Genomic DNA, 21337 nt, shown 5'->3' on the forward strand with positions numbered 1-21337 from the left:
GTACGGATAGTTCAAAGTTGTACAGAAGTAGTACCACAACAGAAGAAAAGCAAACAATAAATCAGTATTGTTCTTACAATGGCCAGTTTGGCCCACAGCATAAATTCAGACATGTAAATAATAAAGTGCAGGACTTTCAAAAAAGAAGTAATGTATATGATAAAAAGTGAAGGGCTGGCATCTTGATACCAACAGCAAATTTTACATGATTTCTCAGCAAACTGATTAATCACACTAATGCATTATTTTACGTGTTAAGGTTTAAAAGTATCATAATTTTCACACTTAAACAACATAACTATATCAATTTAGTTTACATATTAAGAGAACCAACCAAAATTCTAACAGGTGCCAAGTTTGTACTGCACAAATCCACAGGAAATGACATCAAAACTATGATTTGTACAGGGGAAAAAATGTTCACACTCACTCGCATAAAAGGATTATCCTAAATCTCGACTCTCCACTCTCAAATATCATAAAGTTGATATAAGTCTCGACTGCATATTATTGTAAGGTTTCTCAAATGGTCAGTACTAAAACAGAATGCAATTTTGATCAAATTTTTTCTCTCAGAATACAGAAAAATCATTAGAAATGATACGTATCAATGCTTTCGTACACGATCAAGTTTCTTCGCATGCTAATCTGGTGCAAAAGTCGATTCTGAAGAACGATGTGCAAATTAAAACTATTTCCTTCCCCGGTTAAGCCTCTGCAGATGGTAATTAATGCTTCCCCAAGGTTTTCTGCTCTTGCTAGTCTGCAAGAAAAGTAATCAAAACATGTAGGAATGTTAAATAGCATCAGTGGTTGCAGAGATGATGGCAAATTCAATATAACTAAATTAATTGAATATTACCCAAGAGAACACAAAAGGAAGCCTAGAAAAGATAAATTATTAAGTTATGATATCATCACCTGAGCATCCATACAGGCATTCAAGAGATCCTTTTGCCGAACGCATTTCTCATCATTTGAGTGGTTAAGGGACAAGCAATTCAGAAATGATATCATTTCCTTCATGCAAGGTTTTGAGAGAGAGCCAAATCTCTTTGGATTGATGTATACAGTACCAGCTTTCCGACCCATTATTCCAATGTAAACTACACATGTCCAACACAGACAGTGTTATTCGAGATAATTTTGAAAAAACTGGTAGAATAAAAGCTTAGAAGTCAAGAGAAGAAAATGAATAAATAAGAATACAAGAGGCAATAACACATATAACTTCGATGAATCCAAGTAATTTCTGTTGGGAAACAAATGCACTAAATTTTGCCCATCAGAAGATTGGATAGACCAACAAAGAGCTATAGCACCTAAAATTGAAGACAATAACTCGTGAATTCCCAGTATTTGGCATTCAGTTACATAAATGTGTCAATTCAGTGCTTTATTGAAAACAACATAAAAAATATTTTGGTGTTCAAAGAATACACTCTAACATAAGTGTTTTTGGAGTTAATAAAGAACACACTCAAACAGGAAAACAGATTGCAGTTAAATTCTGCATTTCAATGACATGCCCAAGAAAGTTGCTTACTCAATAAAGCCTTGTTCCAGTATTTAAACTATTCAGAGGCAAGCAACAACGGACCCTGTTTCAGTTCCATGGAACTGATATAATGAAGTTTACTTTTGTGCATAACTTGTAAAGCCATAAATGAACCACGGTTCCCAACTGTGTGCAAGTAGTGGAACCATGTGTAAATAATGGTTAGTAACCATCGCTTCATTTGGTTTTCCAAGTGGAATAGCATAGGAATAAAATAGTTATTTCGTATAGCTCATAGCCATGGAACTATGTTGCACGGAAACAAAGAAACGTGGGAATGATACAGGGAAACAACATTTGAAATTTAACTTTACACAGGGAAATGGTATTTTATACAGGAAAATGGACCCGGAGAAACATTTCTGAAACGTGGAAATGTCCATGGCTAGGAGTTTCCGTGCATCATAGCCATGGAATAACTATTTCCCACTTATAAATGTTATCTGTATTAGAAGAATTTAATAATTATTTCACATCTAAAATTTCAATAAAACATTGAGATTGTACAATAACCATTCAATGAAATAACTGTCATGTTTAAAGATTGAATTGACAATGTGGAATAGTTGTTCCATTCCAACCCTATTCCATAACAAATTTAAGCCAGTGATGCATGTTATTAACTATTGAAATTCAACTTTCACCACAAGCGAGCTAATAGAAAGAAAGAACTCATTTTAAGAGCCCCTTAATATTTCTTACTTATGCACATCAAAATCATCCAGTTACTCAAAGGCAGCAAACAAGAAGCCTAGTTTCCTCTTCTAGTAATTAGTAACATGCAATTACTTCCATAAAGCTCATTTTTTTCACGTTAGTCCAGTATCAAATTTAAAACAATTATTATTCAAGAATGTATGATATTATAAAATGAAAACTCATATAGACGCAAGCATAAAAAAGACCAATACTCCTCTTAAGTTAACGCAAAAAAAAAAGATCTATAAAAGAACAAATTTTTTTTCCCATTTTCACCAACAAATCTCTTTTATAGTCATAATTAATTCATAAACCCATTAAAACCCCTTCTCCTCCAATGAAACAAAGAACTCATCTTTCTAGTTTAGTCCAATAACAAATCCATCTATATGGGATATGGGATGAGAAACGCTCAAACAGAAACCAAAATCAGAACAGCAGCATAAGAGAAAAACGAGAAAATTAGCGCACTTACTAATCGGCCACTTCAATCGAATTCGATATGGAAGAGACGGCCACGAGCACCTTAGGGCTTACAGTTTTCACTACGAAACTTCAAATTTCTGCTCAGCAACTTCGATTTTCACTGTAAATCGTCTTCTTCTTGTTTCTGGAACTCGGCGATTAATGGAGGATCTTAAGAGGCCCGTTTTGCTTCTGGGCCCGGAGTCCATTCATAACTTGGGCTTCATTGCTTTTCTCTGGGCTTGACTAAACTTTTGTAAGATACATGGGGCCTAAAGTTTTCAGAATCAGGGGCCGAGTGGCCTGTCAATCCCCATTATTAAACTTCCTTGCTAAAATAATTATGGGAAAATTTTAAGCTCAATATTTATTTATTTATTTATTTATTAATGATCAAATATTCAAATTTGTACAACATTTCAATTTCAATTGTTTATTTAAATTGTACTATTAATCTAGTTTTTGCATTTTTATATGGCTGACTGGCTTTTCCAGTCTTACAAATTTGATAAATTTCTACAAATAATCAAATTAATGACTCATTTAACAAAAGTTAAAGAATTCAATTAACTGTAATTGCAATAGAAAGACTGCATTTAATAATATGCTATGGAAAACCCCATAATAACTAACCTGAAAATAACAATATTTATTTCTTAATTTGAAATAAGGGTAAAGTCCGTAATAATTACATAATCAAAATTTAAAACAATGTATTGATAAATTCCCCTCTTGATTTTCATTAATCAACCTATAATTGCGTGGGAGGAACGTTTTCAAACTAGATTTCTTGTACCAAAACAAGTGTATTTCACAAAATTTTCTCTAAATGGGAAAGTGATGTGTGAAAAAAAAAAAAAAGAAGAAGGTATTTTTCAAATAAGGTTTGGAAACTTGGAAGAAAAAATTTTAGTAAGACTCAAAGAATAAGGTTTGGTAATAAGAGTAGTTAGTTCACTTCTTTAATGAGGAATACAGCTGGTATTGGGTGGCTAAGAAAACACTGATGTCTAACTGATTGCTAGCTGGCAAACTAATCAGCCCACTTGATTAGTAAGTAGGTTTTTTTTTTTTTTTTTTTTTTATGTTCAAACAAAAGACATTAATTTTTTTATAAATTTTATAATTTTAATTCTATGACATCTTTAAATACTGAATTCATTGGATGTTACTAGTATTTTTCTATTTCGTAACATTTAATATTTAAAAATTTAATATTGCACTTGATATATATATCCTTTATATATATATAAAAGTTTTAAAGTTAATTTATGTTCAGTAATTAATATGTTCAATGTATATACACAAAGAAGTTTGACGCTCTTTTTATTTATTATTCTATATTTATTTATCATGAAGTTTTTAATTTTTTTCTATATTTTGATTTGACCACTTAATATCTTTTAATTCAAAAAATAATATTTACTTATGCCTATATATAAATATAGATAAATATGAATATATAGATATTTCCATATAAATATATAAAAGTAGAAGCACACTCGATTACGTAATTATAATATCCAAACATTGATGTGCTAAGATAGCAAAAGGGGTGATGATTTGGCAAATAAATGATTTTTATGTTACCTTTTAATTTTAATTTTTTTTCTTTAAAAATTACTTGAGTTAACATTAATATTTACATCTTCAATAATATTCGATAATTTAAGATTTTCATCAATCAACTAAATAATTAGTAATATCATTAATATATTTCAAATAATAAAAATTTTATCTTTCTTTTTTTACTAATTTAATAATATTAAATGTTCTTCCATTTTTTTACAAATTAAATTAATAATTTATAATAATCATTAATATCATTTCAATTATTTAATGATTAATAAAATTAATAATATTATTATTAATAAAAATTTCAAAAAAAAAAAGAAGAAAGTTGTAAAGTGAATATGAATAGAACAGAGTTGGCAAGAAAAATTATATTGTGTTTTTTTTTTAATTTTATTTTTCAATTTAAACATTAATTGAGTTAAAATTAATACTAATATTAATAAAAATACTTTTTCAGATTTTTCAAGAAGTAACTACATAAAATACCATCATTAACATTATTTCAAAAAAAAAAGATAACTAATGAAATTAATGAAATTAATAAAATTATTTAAAAATTCATTAATAAAATTTAAAAGTTATTTTCTTATACTATTGCAAATTTGTAAAATGAATATGAAACAATATTCACAATTTTGGAATGTAAAGATAAGAACACAGATAAAATTTCTATTTAAAATTCTAAAATAATAAAATAAAATTAATGCAAATGATTTATTTTGATTTCCTGAGTGTCATATAATAAGGCAAAAATAAACAATACTGGAAATGGGAATGAATTTAGGTTTTTAATTAATAAAAAAACAAAAAGAATGGGACAAAAGTTCAAAGATTATATTCCTCCAACTGTTGTTGTGTTATAATCTTTTTTTCTTTTCTTTATTGAAGAAGATGAATTTATCCATACACATTACAAAGGGTAATCCAAATTCCAAGTCACCCTGAAAATTTATCACCAGAAACTTTAACTTAAAAATTAAAAATTTGCCATTCATTCCCATTTGTAATAGCCAAATCCCAAATCGCCAAAAAGATTTTGGGTTTGTGCAGACAAATTCCACCGAACTTTATAATTGTTTGGTCCTCTACCTTTCCTCTTGTTCGTTCTCAAATTAAAATTTTCAGATTTTTTGAATTGGATTTTCCAGATATAAATTTTAAATCGCTTATATTTTAAGAATTTATTTTTCATAATTTTATAAAATAATATTTACTTTCCACATTCCAAAATATATTTAAAATTAAAAAAAATTAGTTAATATAGTTTGAATAATTGATTTTAACTATACTTTTTCTAGTATTGAACTTATATTAAAATCAGACGTCATTGCTCATGAAAAATTAAAAAAATTATTGATAAAGGCATATCAAATAACAGTGTATAAAATAATAAAAAAATAATTTATTTTTTTAAATAAAATGATTTATAATTTCGGGCAAATAAAAAGAAAACCTATATTTTTTAAGCCTCAGAGTGTGTATATATATATATATATATATATATATATATATATATATATATATTATCACTATTGCTGAAATTGAAGGAGCAACTGATGATTGACGCTCCAGAAAATGATTTACCAAAGTTTAAGAAGAATAGAAAATAACAAAACTCCAAAACCGGAAGTAATATTGAAGGGACCCAATAATTGACTGGAAGAATGGACCGCTTCTGGATTTTGGTTTTTCTAATCAAAATCCAATATAAACGCAGCATCTGCCTTCTGCCATTTCAAATTGTATACGTTGGAAAATTTTAAAATCAGAATTTCAAATTTCGAATATATAAAATAATAGGATGATAGGACTTTTAGACGTGCAGATTGCAGAAAGGAACGGATACTTGTTTGTGCGGGCAACTTTCCGCCGAATCGCGTGATAACAATGACATTTCTTCTTGTTTAGGTAATTGCCTAAAAATGACTCTTAATCACAAATAATGCTAATTAAACATTCATTTTGGCATTTTTAACTCACCACTTAATATATTAATTGTTTGTTGACTGTAGACTACTAGACCCAAGACCACTGGCAATTGCCTATGTATTTTCAAAAAAAAAAAAAAAAAAAAAAAGCTAAAGTATATATTTTTGGTCAAAAATTTTGCAATATTTTAAACTTTATAGAAATATATTATGTTCCTCGGATTTTAAAAAATATGGTAAATTTATGTATTAAAATTGAAACATTAAACATTAGTTTTCACTAATATACATTAGTCTGAATTAAATGGACTCGGTCTCTTAAATAAAAAATTAAATATTCAATTAAATTCTGGTTGCGACCAATTTCCACTTATTGGCATATATCGGTCAAGCAATATTAGACCCAGTACTGATACAAAAGGCTCTATTTTATTATGCTTGAATTCAAATATCTAAAGAGAAATTTAAATTTAAATTTTTTTTCTTTATTTTCTTATATTTTGATTTGACCATTTGAGTTATTTTGTAAGTTTAAACCGAATTTTTATTTATAATAATTATGTATATACACTAAAACCGACAAAAATTAAAATTTGGCATTTTTTAGTATTTTATAATCCCTTTTAAGAAATTTTTGGATTTTTATATTTTAATGGACCATTTAAGATGATATACTCTTAAGAAAAAAAAAAATTTACACCCACCCTTTGGACCTTTCAACAAATAAAAACAAAATGACTGAAAGACAAACTTAATTAATACTTACATCTATGTCAATTAAAAAAAAAAAAAGTAAAAACTAAAAGGAGTATCCAATAAATTCAAAATTAAGGTTGCATTTATTTCAGTAAAATAATTTAAAAGATAATATTTTTCAAGACACCATTTTGACAAAACATTACTCTCTTTTAAGAAAAATAAAATTATTTTTAAGAAAAATTATCTCTTTTCAAGACAGAAAAATATTTTGACAAAATTTATTATAATTTTATAAATACATATTTTTTAATTTATTAATCACCGGTGACCACTATCATCGGTCGCTGTAGGCTACCATCACCAGCCAGAGATAATTTTTATAATTTAATATTTTTTTTATATTTAATAATAAAATTATTAAAATATAAAATTTTTATTATTATGAATATTTTTATAGTTTTATAAGTAAAGATTTTTTTTTTGAAAAATATTTTTTAATATAAGTTATTTTTTGAAAATGAAAAGGGCAGAACCAAAAGATCTCGGCGCCTTTAGTCCAACAAAGTAAAAAAAGGAAAAGATAGCGAAAAAGTTCTGTCATATCAATAAAATAAAATAGATTGATTTCGGTATAAGTTTTTTTGCCATATTAATAAAATAAATTGAATTTACTGATAAAAAAAAAAAAAAAGGGAAAAGTTTCTGTTCTAATTTTCAACTCCCAATATTCTACGCCGAAACAATGCATCACAAAGAAAAGAAAGATGAACTTCACGGCGTTAGCTGGATACCATTTCTATGCACAAGCCTTCATTTTCCAATTTTACATTTCAAACTTTCACATGCTTTTATATTTACTAAAATCAGCACATTTTTTCTAATATTTCTTATTACGAGTTTGAGTTTTTTCTTTTTTTTTTTTTTTTCAAAGATTATTTAAAAGATATTCTATTCATTAGACATTGTTGAATTCAGTGAATTGCCATTTCTGGTTCATTGAACTAGCAATTTTAGGCCTCGAAGGCTCGAACCGGAACTAGCCTGAGCTTGTTTGCTCTAATTCAAATGCCGATACCAATTTTATGTTGTTTCAATTTTTTTTTTTTTTTAAAAACTAAAAACAGTTTGTGTCTAATGACTCAAACTGATTCCGGTCATTTTCGGCTAGTTTCACCCGATTTCAATCATTTCTAACCAATTCTGATTTCTTTCCAATTTCAAAAATAAGAATTGAAACTAGTTTGTGTCTCTTTGATTTTGGTCCGACTAAAAATTGAGTGGATTCTGATCTAATTTCGTTCCAAACCAAATCAATGGCTAGTTCTGCCATTCACATATTTATTTGAATGAAATATAAATTATTAATGTCAAGACAAGGGAATATAAATAAATAAAAGTAAACACTAGTGCTATTAGCTCTAGCTGAAAGAAGGAATAAAATTAACAGTGCCCTTAAATTAATAATTACAAGCAAAATCCAATTCACCACATGAATAATTATTTTTACTGAGGAGTTATTTTAGCTTAGGAGAAATGAACATGGCAGAAAGCAGATTAATACCCCACGAGTCCCCAACTTGACATAACCATCATCTTAGCAACAATAATGACACCATTTGTCAGTTTGCCTTGAAATTCTCAAGGTTCCATACCCAGCAAATGTTTCAGATTGGCCCAGATTGAAATAAAAAACACCAAAAAAAATTTCAAACCATCAACGCATTACTGAGATTTAAAAAAATAAATAAGAAATTAATGGACTCAATTCATGTTAATTGAAAAAACAAAAAAGAAATTAAAATTATTTTACATCAGGGCTTCTTGTCTAATGGACTGAATGCCGTAGGGGAAGAAGCCAATGGAAGTACCTGAGATGAACTAGAAGGGTATTGTGGAAGATGATGATGTTTAAAAACATCTCTTTCTTTGTTTCTACTAACAATAAAGCCCAAAAAAGACCCCTCTGCTTCCTCTGCTAATAAGATTCTTGAATCTTGATTTCTTGAATCTTGAACAGAAACATTTGTATTTTTCAAAGCTCTTTCTTCCATTAATCTTTTATAAAGTTTATCTTCAGCATCTCTTAAGAATTTGAATTTTGGAGGTGGAGAAGATCTAAGCCTGTGAGTTTCTGCATCCATTGATGATGATTCAAAGAGAGGGTTGAATCCATGGTGATTATAATAATCTAAAGCGTTTAAAGGTGGGGACTTTAATTTAGGAGAAGCTAAAGGGGTTAAAAAGGGGGTATCAACACTTAAAATAAGATCACTTAAGCTTCTTGTTCTTGAAGCTTTTCTGCTTCTATCACCTCTTGATTTCCCATCATCAGATTCTAAATCTTCCTTTGTTTCCTCTTTAATTGTGAAGAGAAATCTTGGAGGGCCAGAGAGATTGTGCAGTCTCATAAGCTCTGACTCTACACTTTCTTCACCAAAAGCTTTTATAAGCAAATCTTTGCTTGTGCCTAATTCCAAGTCTTGTTGTTCTTGCAGACAATGGTCCATTGGGTCTCTTATCTGGGTATTAGTGCTATTGCCTTGCAAATGAGAAGTGTGTTTTTTCCAACAAATTAGATGAAAGAATTCTTTAGCATAGTTGCTGCTGTAATCTTCATTTTCTTCAATTTCTCTATTAGCCACTCTCTTTTTCCAGAATAGCAAATAATAAAGCTCTGCCACAAGTGCTAAAAGAAGACAACCAAAAACTAAGCTTAAACCAATTCCTAAACCACTAAAAGATCCCATTTGTCACCTGAAAATTCACATCCCCAATTAATATAGGCTTCAAGGCTCTCAAATGTTTTTCTTTTTGAAAAAAGAAACCCTGGCAAGTGAAATTTCACTGAGAATCAAAACCCATCGAGGAATTAATGTAATGAGTTCTGATTTCTGCTAGAAAACACAAACCCAGAAACCAAAAAAGGACATTGTTAGGGAAACTGACCAAATCAAGGAACAAAAGGTAAAAAGGAAACCTTCAAAACGTTTTCAAACCACCACAGTAAGGAAAATAATGAGAAAGCAAGAGAAGAGCAAGGGATATAGTCTATAGATACATTTTTGTCTAAAGCAAGCAAACCTAGAAATGCAGAGATACAGAAGAGAGAGAAATCTTGAATCTTGTACACAAATTGGGGCTAAAGGGTATGGCCAAAATCCTATACAATGTTTTTGTGTGAGGAATTTAGTTGGAAAGGGCACTTCACATGGGCTTGCAAAACCGTGTGTGCCATTTAATCATTGGATATATATATATCTATAATATATATAAAACTCCTACTGGAAATGAAATATTACATCGTACAAAATCCTATTTTAAGTTTATGAATTAATTAAAATATTATTAACTATTTTAACTTGCTTAGTTGAAATTTTTTTATTTAAAATAAAAAATTATATTATATACTATGTATGTTATTGTGGAGGCCAACTCATATATTAAATATGATAAAATATTGCTCCAAAATATGATAATAATGTAATATCTTTAACATCTTTAACTATTTTAATTTGATTGCTTGAAAGATAAAAGTAATTTAATTTAATTGGCTATATTAAATTTCTATTTAAATTTAAATTCTTTTAGATAAAATAAAAAATTATATTACATACAAATACAGTAAAAATATAATATTTTTAAAAATTTTAATTTTATTGATTAAAAATAAAAAAATTTTAATTTTCATTAGTTAAATCAATCTATATATATATATATATAATCCTGAAGTAAAAAAATAAACTCTACAAAGCTAACTTTGACACTCTATCCTTCAAACTTTTCTTTTTATCTTTTTTTTATAAATTTTCTAACTTTTTTAATAACTTTTTGAATATTTTCTTTTTTCTTTTGCAAATTTAATCTAATCTAATATTTAATAAGCAGATAAAATCTAAGTTAATTTAATTTTGAAATCTAAGTTAAATTTAATTTTGAAATCTAATCTTACCTCTTATTATCAATCAACTATTCTCCTTCTGATTTTTGTTTCTCCTATAAGAGGAGTGACATTTTATTGGAAATTTATAAAATATGTATGTTTAATTCTCTATATTCAGGTACTCTTTTATTTTATTTTTGTTTCTTTCTGTATTCATGTATTCTTTTACTTTTTTTTTATTTCTTTCTATATTCAGGTGCTCTTTTAATTCTTTCTTGCTTTTTTTTCTATTCAAGTGCTTTTTTACTTATTTCTTGATTTTTATTGAGAATTCAATTTATCTTATTATCACAACAAAAGCCATTGATGAATCAACTAAATCTGCAAAGAGTTTCGTGAGGAAATTTTGGCCTTTGAGTGACTGTTTAGTTCAGCTGGTGTTTTAAAAATCATGGCTTAATATGCACTTGTACCTTGAACTTTGGAGTTTATTACACTTACACCCTAATTTAAACTTTGTGACAACCATACCCTAAAATGAATGGTTGAGAGCGCTAACACCCTAAAATTAAATTAAGGGCTAATTAGAATAAAAAAAATTACATTTTCATGGGATAGACAATGAGAAATATCATATTAACATAATTATATTTTGATTTTGCTGGTTGGTTCAAATTATAAAGCTAAACTAATTAAATGAATTTTTTAGTTTAAATAGTATATATATATATATATATATATATATATATATATATATATTTTGAAGATAATGGAGTAAACATAGCGGATTTTAGTTAAAACATAAAATTCTAAACATGCATAAATTGTTCCAAATTCATCAAATCCTAGGAATAAAATGAAAGAAATCAATATACTAATTTTGAAGCCACTATCCGAACTCAAAATGCTTTCTATAAATTATCTGCTTTCTATGAAAATAACATTTGAAATAATAAATGATGCTCTCAAATGATAGATGAGAGTTATTTTAAATTAGATTTTGTTTCCTATTCAACGTTACTGTTTCAAATTTGGGTTTAAGTTCTGGTTAAATTAACCCAAGCTCAGTTGTGGGTTCCATGAAAATATATTTTTATTGCTAATCAACCCTTAATTTAATTATGGAGCTAAATACTCTCAATCTTTCACTTTAAGATGTGATTGTTGCAAAGTTCAAATTAGAGTGTAAGTGAAACAAACTTCAAAGTTCAGGTATAAGTGTATGTAAGCCAAAAATCATTGTAACAAGATCTTACAAAAGAAGGAACTCCATATTGATTAACAACCATTAGATTTTTATTTTCTATCTCTTATAATATTTATTTCTACAATTGGTAGAATTATTGTTGAATTGTATATTTTATTTTCTAGACACTATTTTCAATTTTTATTTTTTCTTTTATGATATTTATTTATATAATTGGTAGAATTATTATTGAATTGTATATATTATTTTTTAGACACGATTTTCTTTTAGTGTAGAACAAAATTCAAAAATTTTGCGTTATATACCTAATAGGTAGTTACATCCTAATATAAATTCTCGCGATAACAATAATATAAAACTTACCAACAAAATATGGTATTTGTACATTTAATTCTTAGAATTACTATTGAAATTTAAATAACTGCTTCTTTAATTTATTGATATTTTAATATTTAAAGTTAATAAAATTTTTAAATGTGGAATTAAATTAAAATTTTTGTAATTCTTAAACATTAATTCTTAAAAGTTATGGAGATTATGAAATAATATAAATGCATTAAAAATATTTTATAAATTATAAATTATTATAAACTATAAAGTACAATATATAACAATAAAATAATCCGTGCAGTGTCCGGGCCTGCGCCTAATTTTTTATTTAAATCTAAATTACGTTGAACAAAAGAAGCAATAGTAATATATACTAAATAAGTTATATATTAAATAATATAAAAATTTAATTCAATAAAATAGAAAATCATGTAATACATTAAATATAGTAAATAATATAAGAATTCAATTCGATAAAATAAAAAATTATATTATATATTAATATATACTTTAAATATAGTAAGAATGCATGAATTGAATTTGATATTTTGGTAATATTTAATTTGAACAAGTGATTAAATAATGAAAATTTGGTAAAAATAATTATGTTTAAACCATAAAAGTTCATCCTTATCCTTTTCTTCAAAAAGACAAAAAAAATCATCCTAATCCTGTTATGTTATTAACTTTTTCTTATTTTTTAATTTACTTTAGTAGAATAACGGTAAATATGTTTAATAAATTATAATATTTTTAATAATTTAATTGCTTATAAATTAAACTAAAAATATATATTATAATTAGTAAAAACTATTTCATAGGAAATTAACTATTTTTATTAGAATAAATATATTTTTTATTAGTATAGTAAAAGAATCCTATTATAAGGAATATTAATTAATTTGCACAATAAATTTTTTAAACATTCTTCCTTCATACATGCTTCAAAATGTTACTTTATGTTATTTTGGGTTTTATCTTTGTTTATGTTGATTAACCTAATTTTATTTTATTTTTACAATTCTCGCAAATATCAAGACTTACTTATCTACATATTAAAAACTTTCAAAAAATTGAATTTATTCAATAAATTAGGGTTTCTTATAACATTGTATATAATTAGATTTGTTTCATTTCATTTATAATGTATAGCTAATTATAATTATTCAGTCTCAAACAAGTATATATATAAAAGAATAATAAATATAATTCAATTAAAAGAATTAAAAACTTAATATTTATTATTTAAATTTATTATTGTACTTCCAATAATAGAATATAAGATTAGGATGAATATCTTAATTATGAGTTATTTAGGAATCATAATTATGAATTATTGAATGCTTTTCTTTTTGTCATTTTATTTTTTAATATCAAAGGTACTATTTTTATTGAGTTATTATTATTTTTATTTTTTCACATTATTTTAAATCATTAATTTTTGTCTTTTCATTCCATTTCATTAATTTTGGTATAATGTTCATTGACTTTTTTATATACATATTATAATCTTTATACTAAAATTTTAAATAAAAAATACCTAATATGTTTATCTTTTTTCTCAATTATTTATTATCATTTTTATTATTATTATAAAAGCACTTATCAATTATATTAAATAAAATTATCTATAACGAGTACTAACATTCAATGCACATCATTAAATACTAGTATAAAATAAGATGAGAAAATTTTACTGCATTCAATCGTAATATTTTACCATATAGTCAGCAAATAAAAATTTATCTTATTTTGGTTATTTGGTTGAAGATTATAAGGCTTTGTCAGGTACATTTTATTAATAAATGAACCAATCAAGTAACTAGTTGAATGTCTAATGAGATAGAATGCACTGTATACATCCTCTTTTTATCCTAATTGGTGCTGTCCATCTTGATTTAAATAATTTAAGAATTTTAAATTCTAAAAATAATTTGAAGTATTAAACTTATTGGTATTGTTTTTTGAGTGGTAAGCAAATTACTATACTTAAAATCTCCTTTTTAATAGTAGAGTAATTTAATTGAGTTTGATTCCAATGACCAGATGTATACTGAATAATACGTTCTTTACCATTGATTACTTGTTTTAAAATGCCACCATATCCAACATTAGAAGTATCAGTTTCAACTATTTTAAATGCGGTTGGATGCGGAATATAAAGATATGGTAAGTAGTCTCGATTTTTTTACACGTAAAAGAATAAATTTCTAAAAAATAATTTTTTAAAAATTATTATTTTAAAATTAACATTGCAGTTAAGGTATCAACACTTGAGATTGTATGAAAAAATAATAATTTTGAAGAATAAATTTATTTTCATATTACCGATGGATGTTTAGAAATTAAAATAAAATTAGTCATAAATATTTTATTTATGAAAACTTGGTAATTAATTTATATAAAACTAAAAAAATAAGTAAATTTCAATTAAGTATCTAATAAGACAATATTTTTTTTTCGTACGACTCATTTGAATTCAAAGTAATAAAAAGAAGAATTTATATCAGCAAATAATATATTATAGTATAATAAATGTATTACATAATAAGACGACATATATATAAAAAATTATAAGCTTAACTTATCACTAGTATGTTAATAATTAAATTAAAAATTATTTCTTTAAAATAGTTAATTAAAGTGGTTTTTCATATTTCTGTCATCAGTTTTATTCAAAATAATATTTTAAGTAAAATGTATGAAGAAATTTATAAAATCAACTTATGTTAAAATTTGTACAAAAAATATATTAAAGGGAATGATTTTTTTTTTTTTTTTTTGATAAGGATAAGATTAAAATATATTTTTGTCCACATATAAAAAATAGGTCGTGATTCCATCAGTCGTGCGGCTACCCGCGTGGTCTCACAGGATCAGCGGACGCTGCCAAAAGAGCACAACACAAACTCATCTGGGACCATCATTCAACGTCCTGGCTGGGCTTCACTTTATTTATTTATTATTTATATTCTATTTTATTATTAGGTAAGTAACTTTTTTTTTTTTTTAAGAAATTAGGTAAATACCTATTTAGTTCTCTAAGTTTGATTATAACTATAATTTCACCTCTCTTATTTAATAGAAACACTAATTTATATTTAAAATTTAGTTTCATTAAACTATTTAATTCTCTTTAAATAAATATAATATTTGAATCAAAGAAATGGATTAAATAACAATATTGATAGCGTACGTTTCTAACTGAGGTCGATTGAATAACAATAATTACTTCTACGATATGAGTTTTATGTGGCACATTAAGCTTAAATCATATCAAATGATTAAATTAGACTAAATCAGGTGTTATGTGTTTTTCTTTTTTTTTTTTTAAAATTAGACTTTCTATTTAATTTTATTTAGACCGTGAAACTAATAAATTTTATTTTATTTTGTATTTAAAAAACAGTATGTGATAATCATGTGAAATAAAAAATAAAAAGCAAATAAATTAAGATTGTTAAGAAGGGCCGGAAACAAATTTAGCCGAAGGAGCGAACATATGTGGTAACAAACTCGGGATATTCTTTCAAACAGAGGCCCACGAAATAAGGTTCTTAAAAAGGGCCGAAAATTAAGCTAAATTAAAAGATGGCCCATGTGAATCATAATTGGGTTGCAGAGGGCCCACTAAGGTGATGCATCAATAATGAGTAATGGATGGGTTTCTTGTCATAAAAACAAATGATTTGTCTTGTCCCATCATCAATATTGTTGAAAAGCATCCAAATTTAATTCCCAAAAAGTGCAGTGGAAGCAGGACCCGTCGCTCTTCAGTTAATTTTGCAACAGAAAAAACATAGCACCAACCATAATTTCTTTTCCATTTGTAGTTCCCTTCTTCCACAGGTATTATTATGATTTTGAAAGCAACTCAGGAGAAGAATTTTTTCTAATTTCAACTTTTTCCATTTGAAATGTTCAACTTATATATATATATATATATATATATATATAATTTTTAAATCTTTTTTACTAATGCCCATTAGGTGAGTAATTGCATTTGGAATCTTTTAATTGGAATTAAATAGGTTTCTTTCTTCTTGTTTCATTTTTACTAATGCCCATTAGGTGAGTAATTGCTATTCGATTCGTCTATAAATTATCTAAGGTTTTTGTATGGTAAGAAAACAATTAATTTTTAAAATTATAATAAAATATTTATTAATTTAACTAAATTACTATTTATCTCATATCACATGTAAAAGCCAAACTCCATCATTTATAAGTACTCTCTCTGCACACAAATATAAGTAGTTTAATTAGTTTTTTATTTATAAAAATAAGTTATTTGAGAATATTAAAGAGTAATAATGAACTTTGTCTCAATTTACCTTTATATATATATTAAACATATTAATTATTAGTGAAGTGATATAAAAGGTAATTTAGTCAAATTGTTAAACTTTTGTTGTAATCTAAGGGTAATATTGTTTAATTATTTAACAATTTATATTTGTGGACAGGAGCATTGTTATTGGTGTAGAAAGATGTGCAGTATTATCAATTTTCATAATTTTAGAAATATAATAAGTTTTTCTCAAAATTGAGGGTGCCATAAAATAAAAATAAAAATATTAAAGTGTGAATTTATATATTTTGCATTCTAAATTTCCAATATATGTTTAACATACATTTCATATCACAATAATTCTTATTTTTCTAATTCATGATTAAAAAAATTTTAATTCATCTAATTTAACAATCTTTATACACACAAAATTTTTAAAAATATTCGCAATTTTTTTATACATTTTACAACTTAATTATTCTTTAATGCACTTATTAGCACAGTGAAATTTATATGTAGAACTAATTTTCAAGTATAACAATTATGACTTATTTCATTGTTACTTAATTTAATTGTAATTTAAGGCTACGTTTGTTATATTTGTTTGTTTTGAGTTTTTTATTTGTTAGAAATATGAAACGGTTTTTAGTTTTTGATTCTTTTTTTTTTCTAAAACTTAATTTTCTTTTCTTTTTTTTTTTTTTTTTTTTGTTGACAATGTGAAGAATTCTTCCAATTATCAAATCTTTCTCTTATTAAATCATTAAAAATTTTAGTTAATAATAAATTACCAAAAATCCAAAAGTTTCAGATGAAATAATTAAAAATATTTTACAATTTAATTTTAAAATTTCAATGTTACAAAAACTATTGATTATTATATTGAATAAAAACATAATACCTAAATATTATAATAAAAAATAATATAACATTATATTTATATAGATAGAGAAAATAATAATAAATATAAAAATAATACTAAATAGAGAAGAGATAAAAAAAAAATTGAGAATTTGAACAGAGATAAAAATATATGTTTATATATTTTGGATAAATAAATGACATTAGATTTATATAGATAGAGAAAATAATAGTAATAATAACAACAACAACAACAATAATTTTATGAGGATAAATCTTATAAAAAAAAGAAGGAGAGAAATGTAGAATTAAAAACAGAAAATACAATTTTATAAACAACTATTTGTGATTTCATAAAATTTATTTTTTATTTTCAAAACAGTTTTCTCAAAAGCGAAGAAAAAAAATTTAAACAAACAGATTTTGTTTATTTTTTAAAGAAAAAAAATAAAAAACAAGAAACTTAATCGAAAACAAACGGCACCTGAATGTCTTAATTTCATTTGATTCTAAATATAACAAATTATAGCTTAAAAAAAAATCAAGTTAAAGGAAAATTAAGTGGCATATGATTATTTATGTCCCATAAATCACTAAGACACTTGAAAGAATGAAATTTATTAATTGATGAGGTAAAAATAAAATAAAATGTCCAGCATATGCATTGATAATTTTTTTTTTTTTTTTTTTTTTGCCTTTTCACGGTATTAGTATAAAATTAGAACTTCTTTCCTTTCTTTTTTTGTTTTCTTTTTTCAAAAAAGAATTCTTGAGCCCTTAAGTCCTCCCCCTCCGCAATGCTTATTGTTGCATGACTTTTTCTCCACCTTTTGCACACTAATTTCAGGGTGGCCAAGCATATTATATGTTTAATTGAAAAAGCATATGGAAAATAAATAATGGCTTACCACTTGGAAATTAATTTCTTTTTGAGACCATCATTTCAAAGATGGAGTTTCTAAGGTTGCATAAAAATGTAATTACATTGCTACTTGACAGATCTATCCATTGAGCTCACAGAAGCGTACAAACACTTCAGTAGTTGAAATATCAAAATCAGCACAAATATAAAATTATTAGAAGAGAATTTGAAACCCACAACAAAGGAAGAAAAACTGTTTTAAAATAATAATAATAATAAAAAGCAGGAAAAAAATTTTCAAATTTAGTACAAAGAAAAGGAATGGGAAAGTGAGATCATCCAAAAAAAAACAAGAAAGCTCTTGTAATTGAAAACATAGTTATTAAATCTGGATTGATCAGGCAGGTCAACCTGAAAAATCAATGAATCGGCTTCAAAACCTAACCTGCTTTTGCACTATTTAATGAATAAAATCGGATTGAACCGGTAGATCCACAGAGACGCGATTAACTCAATCCGATTTTTTTGATACTTTTAATTACATTATAATTGTTTAATTAATACCATCTCTCTTCCATAATACTTGTTACATTTAGAATTTCACGTCCTTTCAGAAAACTATTAAATTTGTATAAATTACAATAAATTATTGAATAAATTGACTATATTACCCTTAATTTAATACTAATTCTCTAAGAAACCCATTAAATTGAAATAATAATTATTGGTCATATACAAAGGTTAAATATGAAAAAAAAAAGATTTATTACTTTTTAAAACCACAAATGTGACAAGTATTTTGGAATAAACTACTTTCTCAAATGCGACAAGTATTATGAAACAAAATTAATAAATATTATTAATATTTTATGCCTAACTAATTGAACTATTGACCCACTGGTTAAACCAGTGAATCATCTACTTGATTTTTTAGCCAGGTCTATGTTTGGGCCAGATTTAGTAACATTGGTGAAGAGGACTCCTATGTGAGACCTCCCATTCTGACACGTTCAGAAAAAGATTAACCAAATTACATTTAATTGGTGGCATAAGATTATAAATAATTACTCACCCGTTTTATTAAATTTGGAAGTTTTTGGTCTAAGGTGAATAGTAAGATACTAGTAATTGCAAGTCAAATTTTCTCCGACCAATGTGTAATGACATGTTTCCTAGTTTTTGGTTTGAAGAGTAGCATTAAATATAATTTACAAACCCAAAAACATAATTAATTAATTTGTTAAATGAAAACAACAAGTAACTAAAAACCATCCCATTATTAATTAAGATGTCATTAGTGCATTTCTATAGAATGCACGCATTAATTTAAAGCATTGAAAATAAAGAGAGTGTAGCTTTTTATTTAGTACCCAATAATTTTGATCCTACTCTCTATAGGTCAATCTAATTCATGAAATGATCTATAGTTGAGCTATTAATTGTATGGTCTATATGATAATGAAATAACTATGAGTAGCATTTTTTCTCTTCTGAGTTTTATGATTGAGATGAGACAATATGCATTATAGCTTACCTTTCAATTGATGATACATAGCTAGGAAACGGACATATATCTTTATCAAATCATAGGATGTGTAAGCAATTGTTCTTCCTCTCCCGTCTTTTTCTTTTCAATTTCAGTTAATGATATTCTCGAGTTAAGTACACATAATTGAGATTAAATCATTAATTTCCTAGAGCAAGTCTAAGGACATATCCTTATACTCAGCACCACAATCATGGAGCCATATTACGATAAGCCTAAGGACAATAACAAAGTCATGAGAAATGAGAATAGTATGCTGGATGATATATAGTCGAAGGACATGTGAGGGAGAGACTTGATGTAATGCTCTTTGCCACTTTCGAAGCGAGTATGCAGGACCAAACCTTAAGTGAGCTAAGTTGCGGTCGTCATATACTCTAAGTAGAGGAGATGATATTTTCGCAGGGAAGAAACTCTATGCACTCTATAGGGCCAAATCCCTATAATGTGCATCTCTCCGTAGGTGAAACTTTCGGTATAAACAGTTATGCGTTGTCTAAATGCCCAAAAGCCTTGATCGCAGACTTGAATGTGCTAAATCCCTTGTATATGGCAAGTTGAGCATTTATATATAATCAGATATCATACAAGTACACTCAGAGGAAGCATAGTTGGCCTAGATTATAAACGCAGTTTAGATATCACATGGCGTCAAAGGCTATGAAGCTCTCACTGTGACATTTGGATATATTTATATATTCAAGAACTATCTATCAAATACTTTATTTTTGGGAGAAGGTGAAGGTGAAGAAGACCTTAATACATAAAATTAAGGGTTGGTCTACCATAAAAACGTACAATAAAGGGTTCGTCTGATACAAAAACGTACTAATATAAGCATCTTGAAAATAAAAGAAAAAGCAGAAAAATGAAAGAAGCTTTTGTGCATGCAAATCTATAAAGTTAGAAAGCAAGAAAATCTGAAGGTGATTCTGTAACAATATATATTCTGATGAGAAAGAAGAGGAAGGTTTGATTGGTCAATTGACTAACCCAAAAACTACCATCAAATAATATCAAGTTATGAGCACAAAAACAACATCAAAAAAAACAGACTAACACCTAAACCAAGACGTTTCAACTTCACTCAAACCATCACCCTCTCACTTCAATTCCCAAAGCCTAGGCCTTACCTACAACCCTTACAACCCAACCGCCTGTCGTTTTGTTCTCTTTTTACTTCTTTACCCTTCCTTTCCTTCAATGGCGTAACCAACGTTCTCACTCCCCTTATGTCATTCCCGAGATGCAACTATTAGGCTACAAACAAATCCTCTTCCCCTGCCCATTTAAAACCCAACCATGCCCATTGTTGTTCTTTTCCCATCTAGATAGTATTTTCCTTCCACAAAATTACTAAATTATAATCCCTGACACTTAATTTATAATCAATCATATTAAGTGAAAATTTTAATTTTGATAAACAAATTAATGGA

General features: G+C 26.3%; 2 protein-coding genes across 2 annotated transcripts; both read right to left on the reverse strand.

Moving 5' to 3' along the window:
- Positions 1 to 276: 276 nt before the first annotated feature.
- Positions 277 to 2889, reverse strand: LOC105628245 (uncharacterized). The gene is made up of 3 exons (XM_012209627.4): positions 2733 to 2889; positions 922 to 1106; positions 277 to 763 (listed from the first exon to the last, which is right to left on the reverse strand). Exons 2-3 carry the CDS (start codon positions 1090 to 1092, stop codon positions 692 to 694), a joined length of 243 nt encoding a protein of 80 aa, XP_012065017.1. The 5' UTR covers positions 1093 to 1106; positions 2733 to 2889; the 3' UTR covers positions 277 to 691.
- Positions 2890 to 8655: 5766 nt separating this feature from the next.
- Positions 8656 to 10157, reverse strand: LOC105628243 (uncharacterized). Its single transcript, XM_012209626.4, has one exon. The coding sequence runs from the start codon at positions 9669 to 9671 to the stop codon at positions 8736 to 8738; it is 936 nt and encodes a 311-aa protein (XP_012065016.1). The 5' UTR covers positions 9672 to 10157; the 3' UTR covers positions 8656 to 8735.
- Positions 10158 to 21337: the final 11180 nt, after the last annotated feature.

The sequence above is a fragment of the Jatropha curcas genome, chromosome 1 (assembly GCF_041381405.1).
Source record: "Jatropha curcas cultivar XTBG-Jc1 chromosome 1, XTBG_Jcur_1.0, whole genome shotgun sequence".
Classification (NCBI taxonomy): Eukaryota; Viridiplantae; Streptophyta; class Magnoliopsida; order Malpighiales; family Euphorbiaceae; genus Jatropha; species Jatropha curcas.

Bases quoted from the DNA above. Each gene is read 5' to 3' on its own strand.
- LOC105628245 (XM_012209627.4), bottom strand. From the start codon at position 1,092: ATGGGTCGGAAAGCTGGTACTGTATACATCAATCCAAAGAGATTTGGC. The intron at 764-921 runs GTGATGATATCA...CTTTTCTTGCAG, and splicing joins ATGCCTGTATGGATGCTCAG to ACTAGCAAGAGCAGAAAACC.
- LOC105628243 (XM_012209626.4), bottom strand. From the start codon at position 9,671: ATGGGATCTTTTAGTGGTTTAGGAATTGGTTTAAGCTTAGTTTTTGGT.